Here is a 19721-nt window from a genome sequence, read left to right on the forward strand (position 1 = left end):
ATTCGACACCTTTTTTTTTATAAGTGTTCAGTTGTGTATTCAATAATTTATGAAAAATACTGTTGCACTCCCTTGGAGGAAACAGCTTTCTAAAGGCATCAAAATGTAAACCATGAGCACTTTTTTTTGAAGCACATGGGGGCAGTGTTGCCCTGTCAAAAGTCATTGTTTTTAACATCGCCCTTCACACACACACAGACACACACACACACATTTCTTTCTTACTGCCAAAAGAGAGCATGATTTCTACTCTCTGTTGTCCTGTCTATTTAATGTGATGGAACTTCCTATTTCCCTTCCTGTACAATATAGCCGAACAAAGTTGTTTACAACTTACTGATCCCTTCCGAAATCCCCTAGTAGCCTCCCAGCCTGCACTCCTCTCAAGAACTACACATCATCTTCAATCATCTGGTCCAAAATAAAATTCACAGCTCTGCATTAGCTCATGCTGATCCCTTGTCTGCTTGGAAATTGGGTGGAGCGTCGCTCGGCTTAGACACTGCAGTTTGAAGCCGCAGGGTCAGAATACCCCTTGATCATTTCACCCTCCATAATCTCTAGCTGCAACTTCACTCTGTCCATCCATTGGAACACATCTTAACTGTGTAATATGGTATAATGCAGTGCCATATAGTGATCACTGGGCATTCCTCATACTTGTGATGAAACAAGCAGGACTACGGGGGCTCCACTGATCTCTGCAGAGCTGATTTCATCTCTGCTGTGTGACAAATATTATTATAAATTGCCTCTTAATATGCCCAGGAATGTAGATCAGAGGAATACCTGGATTATCCCACCAGGGGCCTCAGCAGGCATTCATGGTTCATGCCACTCCCCACACCAAGACCCTGCCTCGCCACAGATTGTAATGGAACTCTATTTGCCTCATTAGATGAGCCATGCCACCATTGTTTATGCTGGTCTCTTGGAAATCAGACCACATTACTGATATGCAGTCAGTCATTTGACTTGTCCAAACTGACCAAATATGTGGGATCATGTCCCTTTGAGGAATTCCTTCATCCACATTAAATCCGTCGGATAGCAAAAACCTTCAAAGCTTGGGCAGTGTTCACTTATTGGGTCCAGGTCTGAAATCAGAAATTACTATAATTTTCACTGTAAAACTCACAATGCTTCTTCTTGCATGTGAGAGATGTAGCCTTAGTTGTTATGAACTCGTCAGCCAAGTTCAGCTCAGTGTCCATGTGACCCTCCTCGATTGCTGTCGAAATTATCCCACTGAATGCACCTTTAACTAGCTTTAATATATCCTGCAAGCCTAGGCTAGCATAAAAACTGAGTCACTGACCCATTCATGACTCATGAAGGCTTTGTGTGCAAATAAAGCACATTGTGCTCTGCCACTTTTCAACCTCCATAGTTATTTAAACCTTCAAACGGTAGCTTTGCTAAAGCTAGGCTGTGGCCACAAATTGTCTCAGCAAATGAATTATTTCTACATTACTCTGAATGAGAGGAACTGAGAGGAAGCCAAAGCAAACAGAAGAGAAGCTGTGTGTCTTAACAAGCAATACATTTTATGTGTAAACCACTTGCTGACCTTGGTGAAGGTAACCCCAGGTACAGTGAGCTTGTAGTGGCCCGGCTGACTAATGAGTGATTTCTTCATTATTCTTTCTTCGGTTAGAAACCGGGGTCAAGTTATATAACTTCTCAGTCATTGTTTAATGTTGAGCACATTAACAACATGTTGATCGCCGGTTGTGAAGTTAATGTCAGTACGATATCAGTTCCAGGCCCATGGTTTCAAACAGGCACTTTTAGGATAGATGAAGCCTACCAAACTTCTACTACTACTAGCACTTCACTCAGCACCATTTACTTTATCCCGTGACAAGCACAAAATCCCATGACAAGCACAAAAGTACCCAGTCTCTCTCACACACACACACACACACACACACACAAACTACTCCTGTAAAATATAGGAATGGGATGGAGGTCCATGGGGGAGGCCATCTGAGAGTGTGCTGTCATCTCTGTCGGCTCATTCCTACATCATTCCCTTTTAATTATTAATCACAAAGGTATACAAGATAGTGGTTATGCAAGAGCGCAGTCTCCAGAACTTTTCCTGGTGGGAGCTCACTCAAATGCCAAGTCATCGAACAAACTGTCTTCTTACACTGCCCATTCCCTGCTCTTTGCCGCTAATAATGACAGTCACACTTGGGTCTTTGTGTATTCATGCCTTCATTTTTAGGCAGTTAAAATGTAGCCCCATTTTCCCACAAGTTGTCCAGGGGTATTTAGTGCAAATCACACATGGAGATTGCTCAAATAATGCCCAATGTAATGGGATTTTGGATACCAATGTTAAATAAATAAAAATATTTCTCTACTGTATCAATGCCTCAAACAGGTGGTATTCCATGATGTGGTGGCCCTCACACAAAAGTTATTCCCCATCGTGGAGGCCATGCAGAAGCACTTCAGCGCTGGCTCTGGGGCTTACTACAGCGATGCCATCTTCTTCCTGTCTGTAGCCATGCATCATATCATGCCTCAAAGTAAGCCTGTCTCTTCATGTTTACCTTCAAACGCTCAGTTGATTGACATTTGAGTCACATTTGCCCTAAGTCGAAAGAAATTAATTTACTGTGGGGTGTCCACTGCTCTTTCTCCTCCTGTTGATAATTTTATGCTAATATTTAGTCTCATTAGGAGGTAGATGACTACAAAACAGTGGATGATGGTGATGATGATAATCACAATTACACAGAGACTATGATGGATGAGATTTGCTTTAATTGTGCTGTGTTATAGTGTATTTAATCATACTATACTAGTGTATAGAATTTTTTTATCAAGCATCTACATTTAAATTGCTGTCTAAATCAAATCGGCTGGGAATCAAAAGATTATTTTATAATATTTACAGAAATGTTACACCGTTTTCCAAGAAGTGAATTAATTCAGGGTCAGTGAGCCGAAATAGAGATTTGTAGCAGTAATGTAACTTGAGTAACATGAGATTTTTAAAATCTAAAATGCTAGGGAAAGACATATTTTTATTTATTATTTTTTTATTTGAAAGCAATACTGTATATTAATTTTCTTTATTAAACTCTTTTTCCAGTATTCAAATGAGGATATTGTTATTGAAAATAGAGGTATTATTGGGGAACTAGTATTTTGTATCTGCACTGGGATTTAATATTTTTTTAAACAACTAGTATATGCCCGTTTGAAATGTGAGTCTTTCTAAGATATTTTAATGGTGCCCGTTAAAAATGTACGACTTTCCATGACATTTTAATGTCACTCTTGAACAAAATGTCAGTAATTCAGTCCTGCATGCCTGTTCAAAATGGCACAGTTTAACAAAATTTAAGGGCAACTTTGCAATAAAAAATAAACACTAAATGTGAAAATATAGGCATATTAGAACTTCAGGAGGAATCAGTCGAGTCCAGGTTTGTTCAGTCAATGATTTAGTCGCATTTACTGCCAGGTGCTCAGCTAACTGTGTGGGGGCGCCTCCTCTTGCGTGGGTGTGTGACGTTGAAGGTCACGATCCGGCGCTCGGCCCCCATCTCCAGAGCTTCCCCTCGTGCATCTTGTGCGTCACATATTGGATGATAATGTCACAAAGCGCCCCAGCTGCACCGAGCGGCTCACTGTTCGCTTGTTAAGTGTTCGCTTATTTATTCAAGATTCATGATCAAGATTCAAGAGATTTATTCGTCACATACTTTCAAGGTTTATTAATATTATACGTGTCCAAATTGCACCAGATTCAACGCTTGTTGTCCTTGGGTACCCAGCAATACGCCCGCCAAGTTTGAAGTAGATGAGATGAATGGTTGTTTAGATAATCGAAGGACATACATACCGACAGACAGATTCCTTTAATTATAGAGATACCCAAACCTAGGTTTGAAATATACCAATATTTGTTTGAAATGGACTGATACTGCTGAAGTTTTTCAAGATTTGAGCCACAATTTCATTAGATTTACATTAGATATTACTTCTTAACCCCTGGGGGTTCATACAGTATAATACAGGTTTTACAGGCAGACAATTTAGTAGCCGTGAAAGTTCCGATTAAATTCAAAACACATTCTGCACAGCTGGAAAAGGAAGCATGGGCAAGTATCAGAGCAGCACGTGGCATGTTTGAGAGATCCTGGGGTGTTTAGAAGGAAGGACATGTTGTGTTCTGCTGCTTTCCACATCAGCCCCCCCCAGTTTAGAATATGGTGGCTGCACTGCACTCGTCACTGGTCTTCATGATGCTGTGCTCCAGTTTTTTCCACACCCCAGAGGATGTTCAGCATGGGGCAACACTCAGCAAATCGAGCAAGTCATCAAGCTTTGGGTTTATAATCAATACTTGCTACACTTGCGTAAGCAAAGCTTAAAATCTCTGAATTACCAGACAGCATGAAACAAGCCCACCAAAGACATACTCTTGAAAATGTGACTTGGGACGATATGAATATGGGTAAACCTCGAGATGACCCATACTTCAGTTTTTGGACTTCTGTTCATTTGTTGGTGGCGTTAAGAGTCTAATCAATGTTTCTAAGCTTTCTTTAAGGGTTGAACTTCTGTTAGATTTAGGGGTGCCCTTTGAATGTTTTATCTCGACAGGGAACCTGTTCTTTAAGAAGCTTTCTTCTGCCCTTCAGGACTCTAATGGAAATATGTCCCGACCTCCAGTAACACCTCAGATGAGGAGACTACTTTATCTGGCCTTCATGACCCACTTTATTGCAGAATATCGGAGGCAGTAAATCATACAGCTTCGGTCAATCTCTTAAAGTATTTGGAAAAAGAAGATAATACCGTGTTTCCAACAGGTCTGAAATATACTTGTTGTGGTAGCCGACGGGGGACGACGACACAGATTAGTTTTCCGAGTTCCGGTTAGGCTTGGGCGTTTGGCAAAAATTCCAATCGCCAGTAGGGGCAGTCCGAACGATCGTTAAACAGGTAGGTCGTTAAGTGAGGAGTACCTGTACAGTATATGATTTATTGCTATATTTTTATTACAAGATTTGCATATTGAGCAGCAGGTGCTTACAGGGGAGGGGGTGACCCGGATTGTCTGGGCTATATATAGCCCTGACAATCCGAATTTATCGATATATTCATGAGGAGCCTAAGGGCACCAAGGAAGGAATTAGTGAGGAAGATCAAGTATCACTGGAGTCAGCTGACTATAGACCCCAGCTGAAAGAACGCTATGCAGTAGAAATTAGGAATAGGTTCCATAGATTGCAGGAGGAGGAAGAGGACATAGCAGCCCGCTACCAACGTTTCATTGAAGCGAACCAACAAGCAGCTGAGATACGCCTCCAGAAAGTCCCCAAAGTGCGGCGGAAAGAGAGGTGCCAAGACGCCAGAGTCATCAAGGCCCGGGAGGAGATGAGGACCATGTACAGGGACCTACGTGACTTACAATAATCAAGGTAGAGGTGGTCAGAAAGAGGAGTATAAGTGTAAGAAAGAGGACCTATACTAAGTGTATGCAACACAAGAACAATAAGAGCTAACCCAACAGATCAAGGAGGTTGAAGAGGCACATGCTAATCAGACACATGGACAGAGCTGGAAGCTCATCAATTACATCTCTGGCAGAAACTCCTGTCAGTCTGCCAAGATTTGAGGAGAAAGTGCAGAGTAACGTGTGAGTACCTGGTACAAGCACTTCAAGAGGCTTCTTGGAAATCCACCTGAAATAGAAGGAGAAGATGACCCAGTTGCCCCCGTCTTCCCTGACCTGCCCATACCCAATGAACCATTTACCATGGATGAGCACCGGAGGGCCAAGGCTGCCATCAAGTGTGGTAAGAGCTGTGGGGAGGATGGAGTGACACATGAGGTTCTAAAGTATGTGCCAATAGATAAGGAAGTGCTGGACTTTATTAATCAAGCGTACGAGACTTGTGAGCTACTCAAGTTGTGGCGCACAATGTTCATCGTCCCGGTACCAAAGTTGGGTGATCTCACCAAGACCGATAACTATCGAGGAATCAGTTTGAGCTCACTAGTCGCTAAGACAGCTTACCGGATGATTCTCAACCATCTTAAACCTGTCATGGATCCTCTGCTGAGAAACTCACAGAATGGCTTTCGCCCGAAGCATACAACTGCTGGGCAAATAGTGGCTCTGAGGAGGATATTGGAAGGTGTCAGGGACCGAAACCTGCCTGCTGTGATCGCCTTCATGGACTTTAAAAAGGCTTTCAACACCATACACCAGGGAAAACTCATGAACATCCTCAAGGCCTACAGTGTCCCCAAAAACAGCAGCAGAGTCAGTGCTGCTGCATGGGGCCGAGACATGGTCACTTACAGTACGACAGAAAAACCCCTGGATGACATCTACAACAGGATGCTTCGAATGGCACTGGATGTCACATGGGAGGACCACATCACAAACGAGGACCTCTATGGCAGCCTCTCGCGGGTCACTGAGTAAGTCAGAGAGAGAAAGATGAGGCTGGCTGGGTACTGCGTCAGACACTGATGGCAAGCCAACTGATCCTGTGGGAACCAACCCAGGGTACAGCTAGGAGGGGAAGAAGACGCAGCACCTACATAGACACACTGCGGTGGGACAGCGGGGCCAGCAACACTGCAGAGCCCCGGACCCTGATGCTGGACAGGATGGAGTGGAGGGTGGCGACTCAGGAGTCCCGAGTTGGTGTCGGCTAATACCACACCCTCACATCACATGAGGAACACCTCACGAACCTCGCACCTCGGCACACCTGCGATGTGTGCACAGCCACTCTGCTGTGCTGCTCTGTTTGCCAAGAGCAGCAAAATGCCTAGAACTGGAGCTGGGGGTCCATGTGCCTCTTTTTTTTTTTAAACACCTGCCCCTCACAATGCCTCTGTATGGGACTGTACAGTGGGGAAGTGAGATCCAATGACCAGTGGTTACTCGACAGCTCTGAGCGGAGAGGGGTAGAGCCTGTCTCCCTGTCTCCCTATGTGCTCCAGTTTCAAAACAAGGTAAACTGCATTTGCAGTTTCAATGTTTGGATTTTTCCTGGCGGATAGAAGACAGAAAAAGTATGTCAACAATGTCAATTGCGATCGATGGAGTTGATCGCTGATCGATGGAGTTAATCGCCAATAGATGATTTAATCGTGCATCTGCTCAAGTCTAGTTCCCGGAGAAGACGGCATCACTTCCTGGTCTCTCTGAACCCGATACAAACCTCAGCCGTTTTGTAATCCATCTGAAGCAGAGAGTGCGGGCAGCAGCCTGTATGGATGATGGCTTGTAAAATATCCACTGTGACACCGTCTTCTAACGTAATATCAGAGCACGGCTCTCTCTCTCTCTCTCTCTCTCTCTCTCTGTTTCTCTGCAGAGCTTATGGGACTGTCAGTAGACTCTTCGCGAGAACAGCATAGCAAACAGGTACGGGATGTGACTAGGGCTGCAACTATTTTGATAGATTATTGAAACGAATAGACAACTTCGCATTATGAATCACACAATTACTGCAACTACAGCTCTTTTATTTAATTTTAGGTTATTTTAGGCATGTGTTCACGAACAAAGACAAACGATGAATACTTAATTAAAAAATACGTCTGGCCAAGAACTGGACGACACTCTCTACCTCTTGAGCTACCGTCACCCGTCTCTCAATAGGATACAAACTTTCTAACCAGAGTGCCGCATCGGTGTCTTCTAATGTAATGAAGAGAACGAGTCCACTAGATAATCAATTGCGTATGGCGTCGATCTTGGATGGATTAAAAAAAAAAAAAAATGTGTAAAAGTGGTCCATCATCAAATATACCTTGGCGGCCGTTAATATACCCCAGCGGCCCGCCCAAATATAGTCTGTGTGGGGAAACACTTTAATATACAACCCGGCTGTTTTATTGAAGGAGAAATTGGGCGAACAAAAAGTACCCATGTTGACTGTGGTGTGGGGATGGTGTGGTTTGAGCAGCCACACCTGTCCTGCATCTAGGTAATTGGGGCCCAGGATCAGTGTGGCTGCATACCTGTTGCTCGTTGGTTGGTCTGACGAGCAACAGGTAAAACCCCGATCCTCATACACACACACACAAACAAACACAGGAGAGGAGCCCTTGTCATGACACCTGTCCATGTGCTCCGGGGCTTGTTCTATCAAGCCCCTTCTCCACAATAAACTTGTTTTTTTCTCAACCCCATCTTATGTGTCTCTGTGCCGGAGGGCCCTGAATACACCACTTGGGTGGCGGTGGTAGGTGAAATTGCCACAGTGGCACCTGAAGAGGGACTCTCCGGCATGGGGAAGGGACACGTCCGAAGATGCCCTGGAGCCCCCGGCGGGTCAACTGGCGACCACAGCGCCAACCCTCTCCCGTTTGGCAGGAGCAACACCCAGGTGGTCCGGTGCAGGACCGGGGGAGAAGCAGCCGCAGCAACCACCACGGGTAACTGCCTGCAGCTAGCTCCTCCGCCCATCAGCCACCACTGGGACCATCCAGCAGCCAGGCCACTCCTCCAAGCAGCCCCCACAACAGCCAAGCCCGACCATGCCTCCACCAGCCAACACAGCAACTCGAGGCAACTCTGCTTGGTGGTTGGGTGGGCTTCGGCCAGGAATTCTTCCTGGCCTCAGTTTGGTGTCGGGGGAATGTGGTTGCGGAATGGTGTGGTTTGAGCAGCCACACCTGTCCTTGGTCAAGGTAATTAGCGCCCAGGATCAGTGTGGCTGCATACATGTTGCTTGTTGGAGGAGCCCTTGTCATGACACCTGTCCATGTGCTCCTGGGCTTGTTCTTTCAAGCCCCCTCTCCACAATAAATGTGTGTTTTCTCAACACCATAGTCTGTGTCTCTGTGCTGGAGGGCTCTAAATACAGCACTTGGATGGCATGTGGTGGGCAAAACAGCCACAGTGACCAAACTAACTTCAGTGTTAGGGGGTCTCATGATTCCAATACAAAATCAAAAATCGATTGAAATGAGCATTCGATTTCAAACTTCCAAATTCAAGATTCAAGATTCAAGATTCAAGATTTTTATTTGTCACAATCACAAGCAGGTTGTCGATTCTATTTTTTGGGGTAATATTGACCGACATGGTCACCATATTGGGGTGGTCAAGACCGCCGGTAAACAAATGCAGTGTGCGCTGCGGGGTGCGGGGCCCTCCTCGGACTCCACTGTGGCTCCTGGCTCCAAACCGACTTGGAGTTGGGAGAGCTGCGGTCGGCTCACACATTGCACCCGCCCACCTGGCACTAGGGCTGCAGGAACTAAATTGAATAGGATTTGAATACAAAGTTCAATATTATTTCATCCAGTTTGTCACACAGTGAACTCACATTAGAGAAATATGCCCGCAATGGTGTGAAAAGTCCGTGTCAGCGGAGACGCATGAGTGCACCAGGCATCTCCCTCTCTTCCAGTGTTTCACTTTGTGTACAAGGGAGGGGTCTTTGGCCAGAATGTCCAGTAATTCCACAGATGTGGCGATGAAAGTTGGAAATAAACCCAACCATCAAACAGGGAATGTCCTCTAGTGTAGAGTTTCCAACCACTGGCCCTCGGATCATGCTGGGCCGCGGGGTTTTTGCCACCGGACCATGAGAACACGGGCGGGGTTTTTTCGGAAGCGATCTGTGATCTGCTCCACAGCTCCACAGCGGCAGGAAAAGGAGTAATTGAAAAGCATCGAGACTTTTAATTTGTTTTGTTTGGAGAAAAGATCGTTCTGATCGGTAGTAGATCGGTAGTAGTTTTCCTTTTACTACCAGCATTCCCCTCTGGCAAATATAGCAGCTCTTTTTCTGCGTTATTTTGGTGAGTAACTGAAAAGTAGTGTAATAAGTAACTTGTTGTTTATTATTCTATTCTATATGTCTAGTTTTGCTAAAGCTCTTAACTGTTAAGTTGTGTTGTTTAAATATTCCCATAATTGTGTTATCATTTATAATTTTTAATATTCAAATAAAAGTTACTGACTGAGAAACATGTTTTTTATTTTTATTTTTATCACGACTACAGTCGACCAATGGCATAGCGGCCAGTGCTGGGGAAAAAAAATACATCTGTTTAAATCGAATCGTGACCTTAAAATCGAAAGTCAAATCAAATCGTGGATTTGGAAAATCGTGACACCCCTATTCAATGTAATTTAATAAAATACAGGTACTCCTCACTTAACGACTAAGTTCCGTTCCTACAACCAGGTCATTAAGCGAATTTGTCGATAAGTGAGGACCCGTGTTATTTCACGGTAAGGGGGTGTGGCGATTGGGAATGTTAATCTAGTGAATACTGACAGGCTGCAGGAACGAGACTGAGAACGGTGATGAGATGAGATGCTTGAGGCTGAGATGCAGTAGCACGCTGCGGTATTGTACGCAGCACACAATACCGACTGGTCGTAAGTCTGAATGGTCGTTAAACAGGTAGGTCGTTAAGTGAGGAGTACCTGTAATCCAGAACCCTGTTTGGGGAAATTTTTAAAGACCCTGTATTTTAAAAATGTAATTGTACTCTGCACTCCTTTAACTCACATGGAAATGAGGAAGGGGAATTGTTCTGAAACGAACCACTAGAGAGCGTGAGACCTCTTTGCGCTTGGCCTGATCCGCCCCTGTGGAATTTCACGTCCGCTAGTGCACTATCTTCATGGAAAATACTACTTGAGTGTCCCTGGAAGTGTGGATGCAACAGGTTTGGATGTTCATGGAAGATGGTGCACTTTATTTTAACACTTCACTTTGCCATTTATGGCAGTGGTACACTTAAATATAAACTGTTGCTGTTTGTAATTGTTATTCCCAAACTGTTCCACCCCTCCCCCCCCATGAGGCAGATTGTTTGTGCAGCGATAGAGGTGTTCTATATTTAAGCATTACCCATTACCCCTGGGAATATTAACATGGGTAGAGGGACTCTCCATTGCAACCATTAACTTAAGTTACCACCTAGTCTTAGAGATGGCAGGATAGTGCATGAAGTTCTTCATCAGAGAAATAATTTCTCTCTGATGGAGAAATTAAATTGCAAGTGCAATTATTGCACATCTGCCTGTCATATACTTTCTTCAGATATATATTTTATTTTATTTTTTCCTCCACAATCATCAAGTTCTTCTTTCACTGCTCTCTTTTTGGTCGTGGTAATCATGGTATTTTATGCAACGCTACACATCACTGTGTGGTGAAGTTGTAATTGGAGAACCAAAAGAGTAACTCTTTTCAGAGGTAATTATTTAACTCCAGTATGATGACTATATGCTGAAGAGGTTTCAGGTATTACCAAATTATAGGACCCAGAATCGCACTTGTCGCCCCCTGCGGCCGCCTGCGCGAGCACCCCGTGTTGATAACGCACATTTTAGTATTTTTAATATTTTTAGAGCTTATTGTGCGTAATCATCAGGTGTCATGACATTTCACTGCATTTATGTATACAGTATGTATGTAACAAATTATCTCTTGACTTGAAAGAACTACCTGAAGAGAGTTTCTCAAAGCAATTGCACTGATGAATAAAAATGATTTCATGATGCCACTGGAGAAGTTAACTGAATATTGCTGCTTTCACACATGCACTCTCAATGGGACATTACACGCTATGTCCACTTTATTATCAAATACGTAGAGTCAACGCCAAAAAAGCACAACTAAGTCTGGACACTCATCTGCCGTCTTGAGTGTGCTGTAAAACTTGCCCGCCAGCATCATTGCGTCACGTCCTACCTCCTGCACGCTCTACCCAGGCTACGCCCCTTATCTAAACCAAACAGATTTTTTCCAGGTGGTGTAAACGCACCTGACACGGACAATCTCCGCTTTTTGGCTGGTATGTGTGAAAAGGGTAAGTCCAGACAATATCCGGATAATCATGTCCGGACATTATCCGGACATTGTCGGGTGTGCATGTGTGAAAGCAGCTGAAGACTTTAACTTACTTTAGCTAACTTCGAGCTATCGGAAGACTGTAACTTACTTTAACTAACTTCTAGCTAGACTTTAAATGGCTATTAGCCATTTGAACTTTTTTTTTTAAATTAAACTACTCTCTTTTATTGTGTAAAACATGATGAACAATCAATTATTACAAGAAATAAGTGAATGAATAAATATCAGAGCCTGCATGTACTTTTAATTCCTGCTCATTATTGCATTTAATGTCACATGGATGATTGTAATTGAAAGAGATTTAATTTTCAATGATTTGCAGGCTCGGGCAATCATACAACATTTTAATCGTCCAATCATGCTTGATTTTTAAATAAGTATAGTAAACAAAAAAAACATTGATTATTTATTCTGGACTCGTCTGTTTAAATGTTGTAATTGCTATCTACAACTAAAACAAACAGAGGTTGTTCTTGCCAGGGGCAAACGCTGGTAGTAAAAGGCAAATTATGTTGTACTGACGCCAGCTACCTTTGTATTCTATATGCAGTAAACGCTATTGGCTCAGTTGTCAACTCTCACCTGACATTGTCGCGGCGTGGTGGTAGACGGGAAAATGTTGTAATAATCCATGATCCATCCAATGAGTAATTTTCCCAAACCGCAAAGTTGCAAAGTGAAGTTCCTGCATCCATGTTTGTTTACACTCCCTCCCATGCTCGCTCCCACATGCAGATACTGTAAAGCAACGTGATGTAAAATATTGCCATAAAGCAGTTCCACTGCTGATTTGCGACATGAAGGAGGCAGCTGTCCTGTCATGTGAGTGTGATCATATCACTTGTTAAACATGGACTATGATCGAATACAGTAAACTGCATTTACACTGTTTCAATGCTCAACAGGAGTTTTCCTGGCGTATAAATTATATTGATGTCTCAGATTGACAATTCAATCGTCAATCTGCCCAAGCCTAATTTGAGGGAGAAACTGGGGAATTGAGATTTCTTTTAGCCTTGATCACGACGAACAAAACTCTCTGTGCAATCCAAAGCAATCCACTGACCTACATACGTTCTGCTCTCTGAAGTGACAGGTCCAGAGAGTCCCTTCATCTGTGTTCCAGAGAATATACAGCACTGTCAATTTTCTTTTTTGCTGAGTCCTTTCTCCAGCACAGTGCTAAAATTCTGCTACATAGTTTCAGCTGCTTCTCAGGCATAATGACACGTAGAGTTACTTTTTATCAAGCAGAAGTTCACAAGATAAAGTTTGTTCTGCATGCAATATGCCTATTTGATATCATTTTGTTTATGTCTTTTAGACACAAATATAATGTTGGTACACAAAATGGTTTACATGGACACAAAAATTAAATAAGAAGACTACACAATATACTCCAAGAAAAATTGACTGAAATGGTATCGAGGAAAATAAGATGCTTTGATTAGCTAGTGCCAATTGTGTTTTTTTTTTTTTGTTTTTTGTTTTTTTAATACAAATGAGCTGTGATTATCTAAATGGAATTATTATCTAATATCATTGACGTGCCTACTTTTACCTTGCCCAATCAATTTGCCCAATAATTTTCATAGGGTTTTCCCCTCAACATTTAATGCAGCTCTATGTAACTTTTAGAATTTGGGATTTGCTGCTCATACAGTTTCTCAGTGCAATTGCACTTTTACACCATTGTCGCAAAACTCGGTACGGAGTTCGAAAATAATTTATTGTTACCGAAAATTTGAACGGTATCGGTCATGTTTCAGTAACATCTATGTCACAATGGCAGTTATAATGTACACCTAGATTACAGCTCCCCTTGCATAGACCTTGCTGCTTCAGCAAGCACTCAATCCACAGCTCCCCCGGCAAGGGGGTCGGCCCCCTGCTACCGGTGTCGGTATCAGATGAGCTTGGCCTGGCATTGGCTCGCACGCGTGAGTCAGAGGGTGACAGCTGAGGTGCGGGTGCCAGGCGCACCACTGGCCCATCTCATCTGTGCTGTCGAGGGGGTGGAGTAGCTACGTTTTGTATGAGAATTATTACTGGACATTTTGACCGTAAAGTTCACAATATATACGTGTATATATATATATAAAACCTTTACCATGCAAAATAACTAATTACCGGAGCCAAACATCAAGGAAGTGACGTAGTGCCATAAAGCGTAACACGCTTTTCATACCCGAACGCCTAGTGCAAAAACAGGCTCTTCCATATTACAAGTCAGTGTCCAACAAAATGATTCTGAAGCGTTTTAAGTAAAAAAAAAAAGTTACATAGTGTTGCTTTGAGAGCGTCAAGCATATCAGCTTTGTGTTCCCACATTAGGACTGATATCAGGTGTCTTAATAATGAGGTTGGCTGAGAAAACAAATTCTCCAAGGTTGGATAATGTCGCCTTTTGTTGTAGCTGTTGCTGTTTTGAGCTGGAAATCAACATGGGACAGCTGTGTGATTTGGCCAGTGCCTCCGGCAACCTCCTAATCACCTAACAGTATTATCTCTGCAATGCCTATCAGCCATCCATGGACCAGCTGGACTGTTGTGAGAGGTCATAGAAGACATGTACTGATTTTAAGTGTAAAATTGTAAATTGTCAGGTTGACCCCCGTAGGCTGTATGGTTGATGAAGGAAGTTTGGCTCAAACTAACTAGAACAAATTTTACTGATTTATTATTTTGTTATTATTCCATTGTGATTATTCTGGCATTCTAGCTAAACATCATACAGTACATTTCGGCTTCATTTAATTTAGTCCAAACTTATCGGCCATTTTTTATGATGACGCACATTTCCCTTCAGAAACCTAGATTCTGCAGGATTGAACGTACTTTTGAAACAAAGTAATACTTTGTGTGGTCTACTGTGCCTCCTCTGCAGTGAATATTGTCTGCTCACTTGGCTAGTCTGTCCAATCTCCACCCTACTTGACTCTCCATCACTTAGTCTTTTGTCCGTGTTTGCCTTCCTGTGTTTTAATTACAGCCTCTGTGCCTTTCTGTCTATCTCAGGATGGGAGGGGGGCTGAATTGGTCCCGTGGCAAGTACGCTTGGGCAGATTGACAATTAAATCGCCTGATTTTTCCTGGCAGATAAAAAAATTTAATTTATGTCAATTGCAATAGACTCCATCAAAGTTTACCATGTTCTGAAACTGATCCCTCAAAGTGAGAGGGAGAGGGGGGGGGGAGGCGCTCTCCCTCCCTGTTCAGAGCCGTTTCGGATTTATTATTGATTATTTGTAATTTTCATTGTGTAAGAGTGTTTTCCCTCACGTTGTTGTGACTTTTAATGTTCTTCTAACTCTCACTGTGAAGTAAATTGTCTGAATCAACTACTACCACAGAAATGGAATTCATTTCATATTCTTTAATATGGAATTTATTTTGTTTCCTTAGATTCTTACGTGTATGGAAAATGAAAAACTTAAACCAAACCGGTGCGTGCGCATAGGGCCCAGACCTTTGGCTGCGGGGAGAGACGCTTCGGAGGGTGGCTTGGGGCGGTGCTGGAGTGGCTCAGAGCTCGGTGGGGAGTGTGGGGATTGTGGGGGTTCTCCGGTTGCGGAGCAGTCCCCACACTCAAAATATTGAGGCTCAGACAGCTGACATTTCTGCTGGCCTGATTTAAGCCCATTACACTTTTGAACTTACTGACGGCCGGTGATGTCATCTTGGTTTTGATGTTGAACCTGCAAAGATGTTATTTTGACAAACAGTATTTTGGTCATTTCCAGGACAGAGAGAGACTTTGACTTTTAAGGTTCCTTTATTTACAGTAAGTCATCTCACAGAAACTTGATTACGAGGGAACCAAAAAACAACAAAATTAGAGACAACCCACAGGAAAACACAGGTCAGTACAGAGTGTAGACATTTCTCTTCAGAGATAACTAGGTACGCAGGGATCTGTTGATGTCTTCACCAGGTTTGAGACTGCTGTTCACTATAAGGACAGCTCCCTTTGTAGCCCAGACTGTCTCCTTTGTGTGTGTGTGTGTGTGTGTGTGTGTGTGTGTGTGTGTGTGTGTGTGTGTGTGTGTGTGTGTGTGTGTGTGTGTGTGTGTGTGTGTGTGTGTGTGTGTGTGTGTGTGTGTGTGTGTGTGTGTGTGTGACCTAAGTTAGTTCAGGTCGGTTGCAGTGCCTGCATCACTGTGGAAAGTGTGGATGTTACTTCACTTCACCTATTCAGATTTACACAGCCGATCTATGGATGCGAAATTGTGATCTTTGTCTAACTTTCACATCAACCCTATTATATAAAGGACTTTCTGTCAAAGTGCAGAACATCAAGCTCGACCCGATAGCATTGTTTGGTGTCACGATAGCTGTCACTGAGGGTGCGTTTCATTCCTCACATCAATGGGACTTTGTGTTGAGTCATTAATATAACATCAAACACATACTACCACAATGTTGTAACAGCCTAAGACCCTATTCCCAATGCACTACATTTGGCTAAGCCCGGTAAGTACAATCAAATACGCCAACCGTTCGGGAGTTGACTCTTTTCCGGGCTCCTTTCTGTTGGCATAACACATGAAGGCATTGTGACAGGCCACTTCCTTGTTTGGAGAGGAGGATAGAAAACAGGCTGACGCTGTCTCGCTGAGTTTTTCTTTTTTTTCTTTTTCTTTTTTCCTCTCCTCTTGTTTGAACAGAAACCGGCGCCCTAAAATATCTCCTGGGCCAAAGCCTCTTCGTCCAGTCGTGCTAAAGCCTACAGTCACCCCTCATTGTTTAGTGTTTCAACAAGCTTGGTTTTGGCCAAGTTCTTGTTTTATCCCCTGCCCCCAAGTGCAGGCCCTTTGTCAGTAATGTCTGGGCCCTTGCGGTCAGATCCTGCTTTGGCTGTTGGCCACTGGAATGAGATCTGCACAGGATGAAAATGTGACATTGCCACATACACATCTTTTACACTGCACAAAAAACCCTGCTTTCACCCACTAACATCTGGCTTTTGTCTTTAGTGTTAAAGGTCTCAAGTGGCATTCATTCCCGCGACAAATGACTCTGCACTAGTCATGGGTATTTTATCGGCTCCAGCTCTGATTGGCAGTGATGGAAACATGACACCCGGGTAGACATTTGTTTTCCGCAGCGTTCTCCCTGTTTACGTGCCCGTTGGCGCATTAATAGACAGGAACATCCATGTATCATTCGATCATTTTGTGGTGTAGGTGTGGTGCGGTTTAAGCAACCGTACCTGTCTTGGGTCGAAGTAATTCGGCCCGGGATCAGGGGTGGCTGTAAGTGTGTTGCTCATTAAAGCAATCAACGACACACACACGCCCACACAGGGAGAGCCTCTGTCATGACGTGTCCATCTGCTCCCGGATTGTTACATCCTGCCACTCTCCACAATAAACACATATACAACATATCTGCCTATGTCTCTGTCAGAGGGCCCTGAAAACGCCACTCGGGTGGTGTGTGGCAGGCGGAACTGCTACATTTCCTTCCGCCTACCACACTTCTCCCACAATTAAAACCTTATATGACATTATATAATATAACATATGATTGGCTCCACCACAGACCATAATCTGGTGGAAATTGTCACCACAACATTTTGCCAAAAATCTCAATTGATTTATTACCAAACAGGCCACAACCACAACAGAAATGAGCTTCAGTTATTGACCAAATTACCAAAAGGATGGAGAAGCAAAAAAAAAAAAAAGCTGAAAACTAGATGACCAGAAAGCTCCAACTCAAACTAAGTAGGCAGCAAAACCTGAGACAGCAGCAACAAAATCAGTGCTAGGGCTGGGAGCTTTCTCTTGTTTTCTCCATATGATTCCTTGTAGATCGGCAAGGTCTTATAGGTGAAGTGCATCAACAACTTAAGGAACCTGTGGAGAAATAGGGAGAGCTACAGAAAAAAGGAGATAGTGGGGAAATGACAAACGCCTGCAGAAGCCACACATGGATCTTTGCAGACAATGCTCAATCAATGTCGAAGTTTGCAAAATTACATAGGCTGTGAACTGTGGGGCCTGTTTTTCGGTTTCCCTAGATAATAACGAAGTCCTCATAGGCTCAATATCATGAGCTCATAAATTCCATCAATGTCAAACAGCCAAATATATCAAATGCAATACTATAAAATATAATGCCAAATATTATAATTGAAATTGACATAGCAACAGTGCCGCCAATGCAATTATTATGCTGTGTCTATGGCAAACCAGTCCCGCAGCCCAAGAATTTCCCAACATTTCATCACCATGGCAACCAGGAAAACACAGGAAGTTGAAACAATGAACAGATGATGGTCCATATTTCCTGGATACTGATGTGATTTTATCCACAAAGAACTTATCAGTGTGTTAAGGGATTGCGCTGTACACAGGGTTTTAGCTTACGAAGACTGCCCTCTTCACAGGAAAAAAACATTTTAGTGAGTTTATTTAGACTGACAATATAACAGCCACGTATATTTGACTATCCTTTCAAAGCTCTGGGGCTTTATACTGCTGAAGACATTATTCAAGAATTATTCAATTACTAGTCGATTGATTTACTTGGGATGTGTCATTAGAAGTAGTCACCTGAGTAACCACTTCCCTATTGTCCAGCCACAACTGAAGCTGAATGCATTGAGCACTGTGTGACTGACCCATTAATGAGAGGACAGATTTCTAGAGTGTATCTAACCCTTCCTAAAGCGAGCTCAGCTTCCTTGGGTTTTCTGAGGAAGCTGTGGCAGGAAGACTCTGATACAATCGGGAAAAGGGCAGTTGAAAGAGTACACACTTCATCACTATGCAGTAGACATGGACTGCTGCGGTCGAAGGTTTTCCAAAGATATCATCTCTCCAGCCGTAGGGTTGTCAGGCTATATCGAGGACTCCTCACAATCTCTGTTGGAGCAAGCTTCACCCTTTCTAAACTGATTGTACTTGCCTTTGGTCTGCAGTTGTCAAAACATATCCCGGTGTTTGAGAAAGAGATCAGCCTTGTTGGAATTTTGGGGTAGCTTCTGGCAGTGGAGGATTATGGTGTAATCAGCAGGATGTAGTAGCCTCCTCACAGTGGCTTGCAGACTTAAAGGCAGGGGTGAAAAATGAAAATAGGAGAATCTTCATTACACAGTGAGTACCAGCTGAGTGGCAGGACATGAGTGCAGGCTGACATAGCCCCACAACTAGGTGGGAGTAAAGTTGAATTATGCAGAATTAGGACACATGCCATGTTTATATAACAGCTTTAATAAAGGGGGATCTTTGGCACAGAAAAAGCACACCAGTGCCATTTCATTTTCAGAAGAAGAATTAAAAGTCAGATTCAAAAACGTGTGTATATACTGTATATTTCATATTATTAAAGTCCCTGTAAAGCAAAAAAAACTGTTCTGAGTTTGTCACACCACAAAAAAATGTGTTATAAACCACCAAGCCAAATTTGAATGATTAAAAAGAAATCGGCAAGTATATAAAATTAGCTTTTAAAATCAGTGAATATAAAGGCAGTCTCCTCGCTCTCAGACCCTGGGGCACTGAAGAAACCTGACACCCCGAGAGCCGTGACAGACTCTCATTCAGTGAGCACAAACCACGTGACCACTGAGCCGAAGAACGAGTGGCTCGCACACATCTCCCAGCTGGAGCTACGGGGGGGGGGGCGGGGTCTCATCAGTCGGTTCGCTCGTGGCGGGTGAACGAAACTAACCGGGTTATTTAAAACAGGGGTTCCCAAATGACAGCTCTGATCGGAGCAGTGGAGCTCCGGAGAATTTTTATATAGCGTTAGGGGAGGGGCCATGCCAGGTAGAAACGCTTAACGTGACGCGCCCCCGATTTAGACCCACCCAACAAATCGGAACAACAAAAA

At 43.3% G+C, this 19721-nt stretch overlaps 1 protein-coding gene across 1 annotated transcript in view; it reads left to right on the forward strand.

Moving 5' to 3' along the window:
* xxylt1 (xyloside xylosyltransferase 1) overlaps positions 1-19721 on the forward strand; it is a 42535-nt gene that overhangs the window by 1830 nt on the left and 20984 nt on the right. The window contains exon 3 of the mRNA XM_080018202.1: positions 2393-2540. Coding sequence (XP_079874328.1) covers positions 2393-2540 — 148 coding nt within the window. The remainder of the gene's footprint in view (positions 1-2392; positions 2541-19721) is intronic.

The sequence above is a fragment of the Zeus faber genome (assembly GCF_960531495.2).
Source record: "Zeus faber genome assembly, chromosome: 1".
Classification (NCBI taxonomy): Eukaryota; Metazoa; Chordata; class Actinopteri; order Zeiformes; family Zeidae; genus Zeus; species Zeus faber.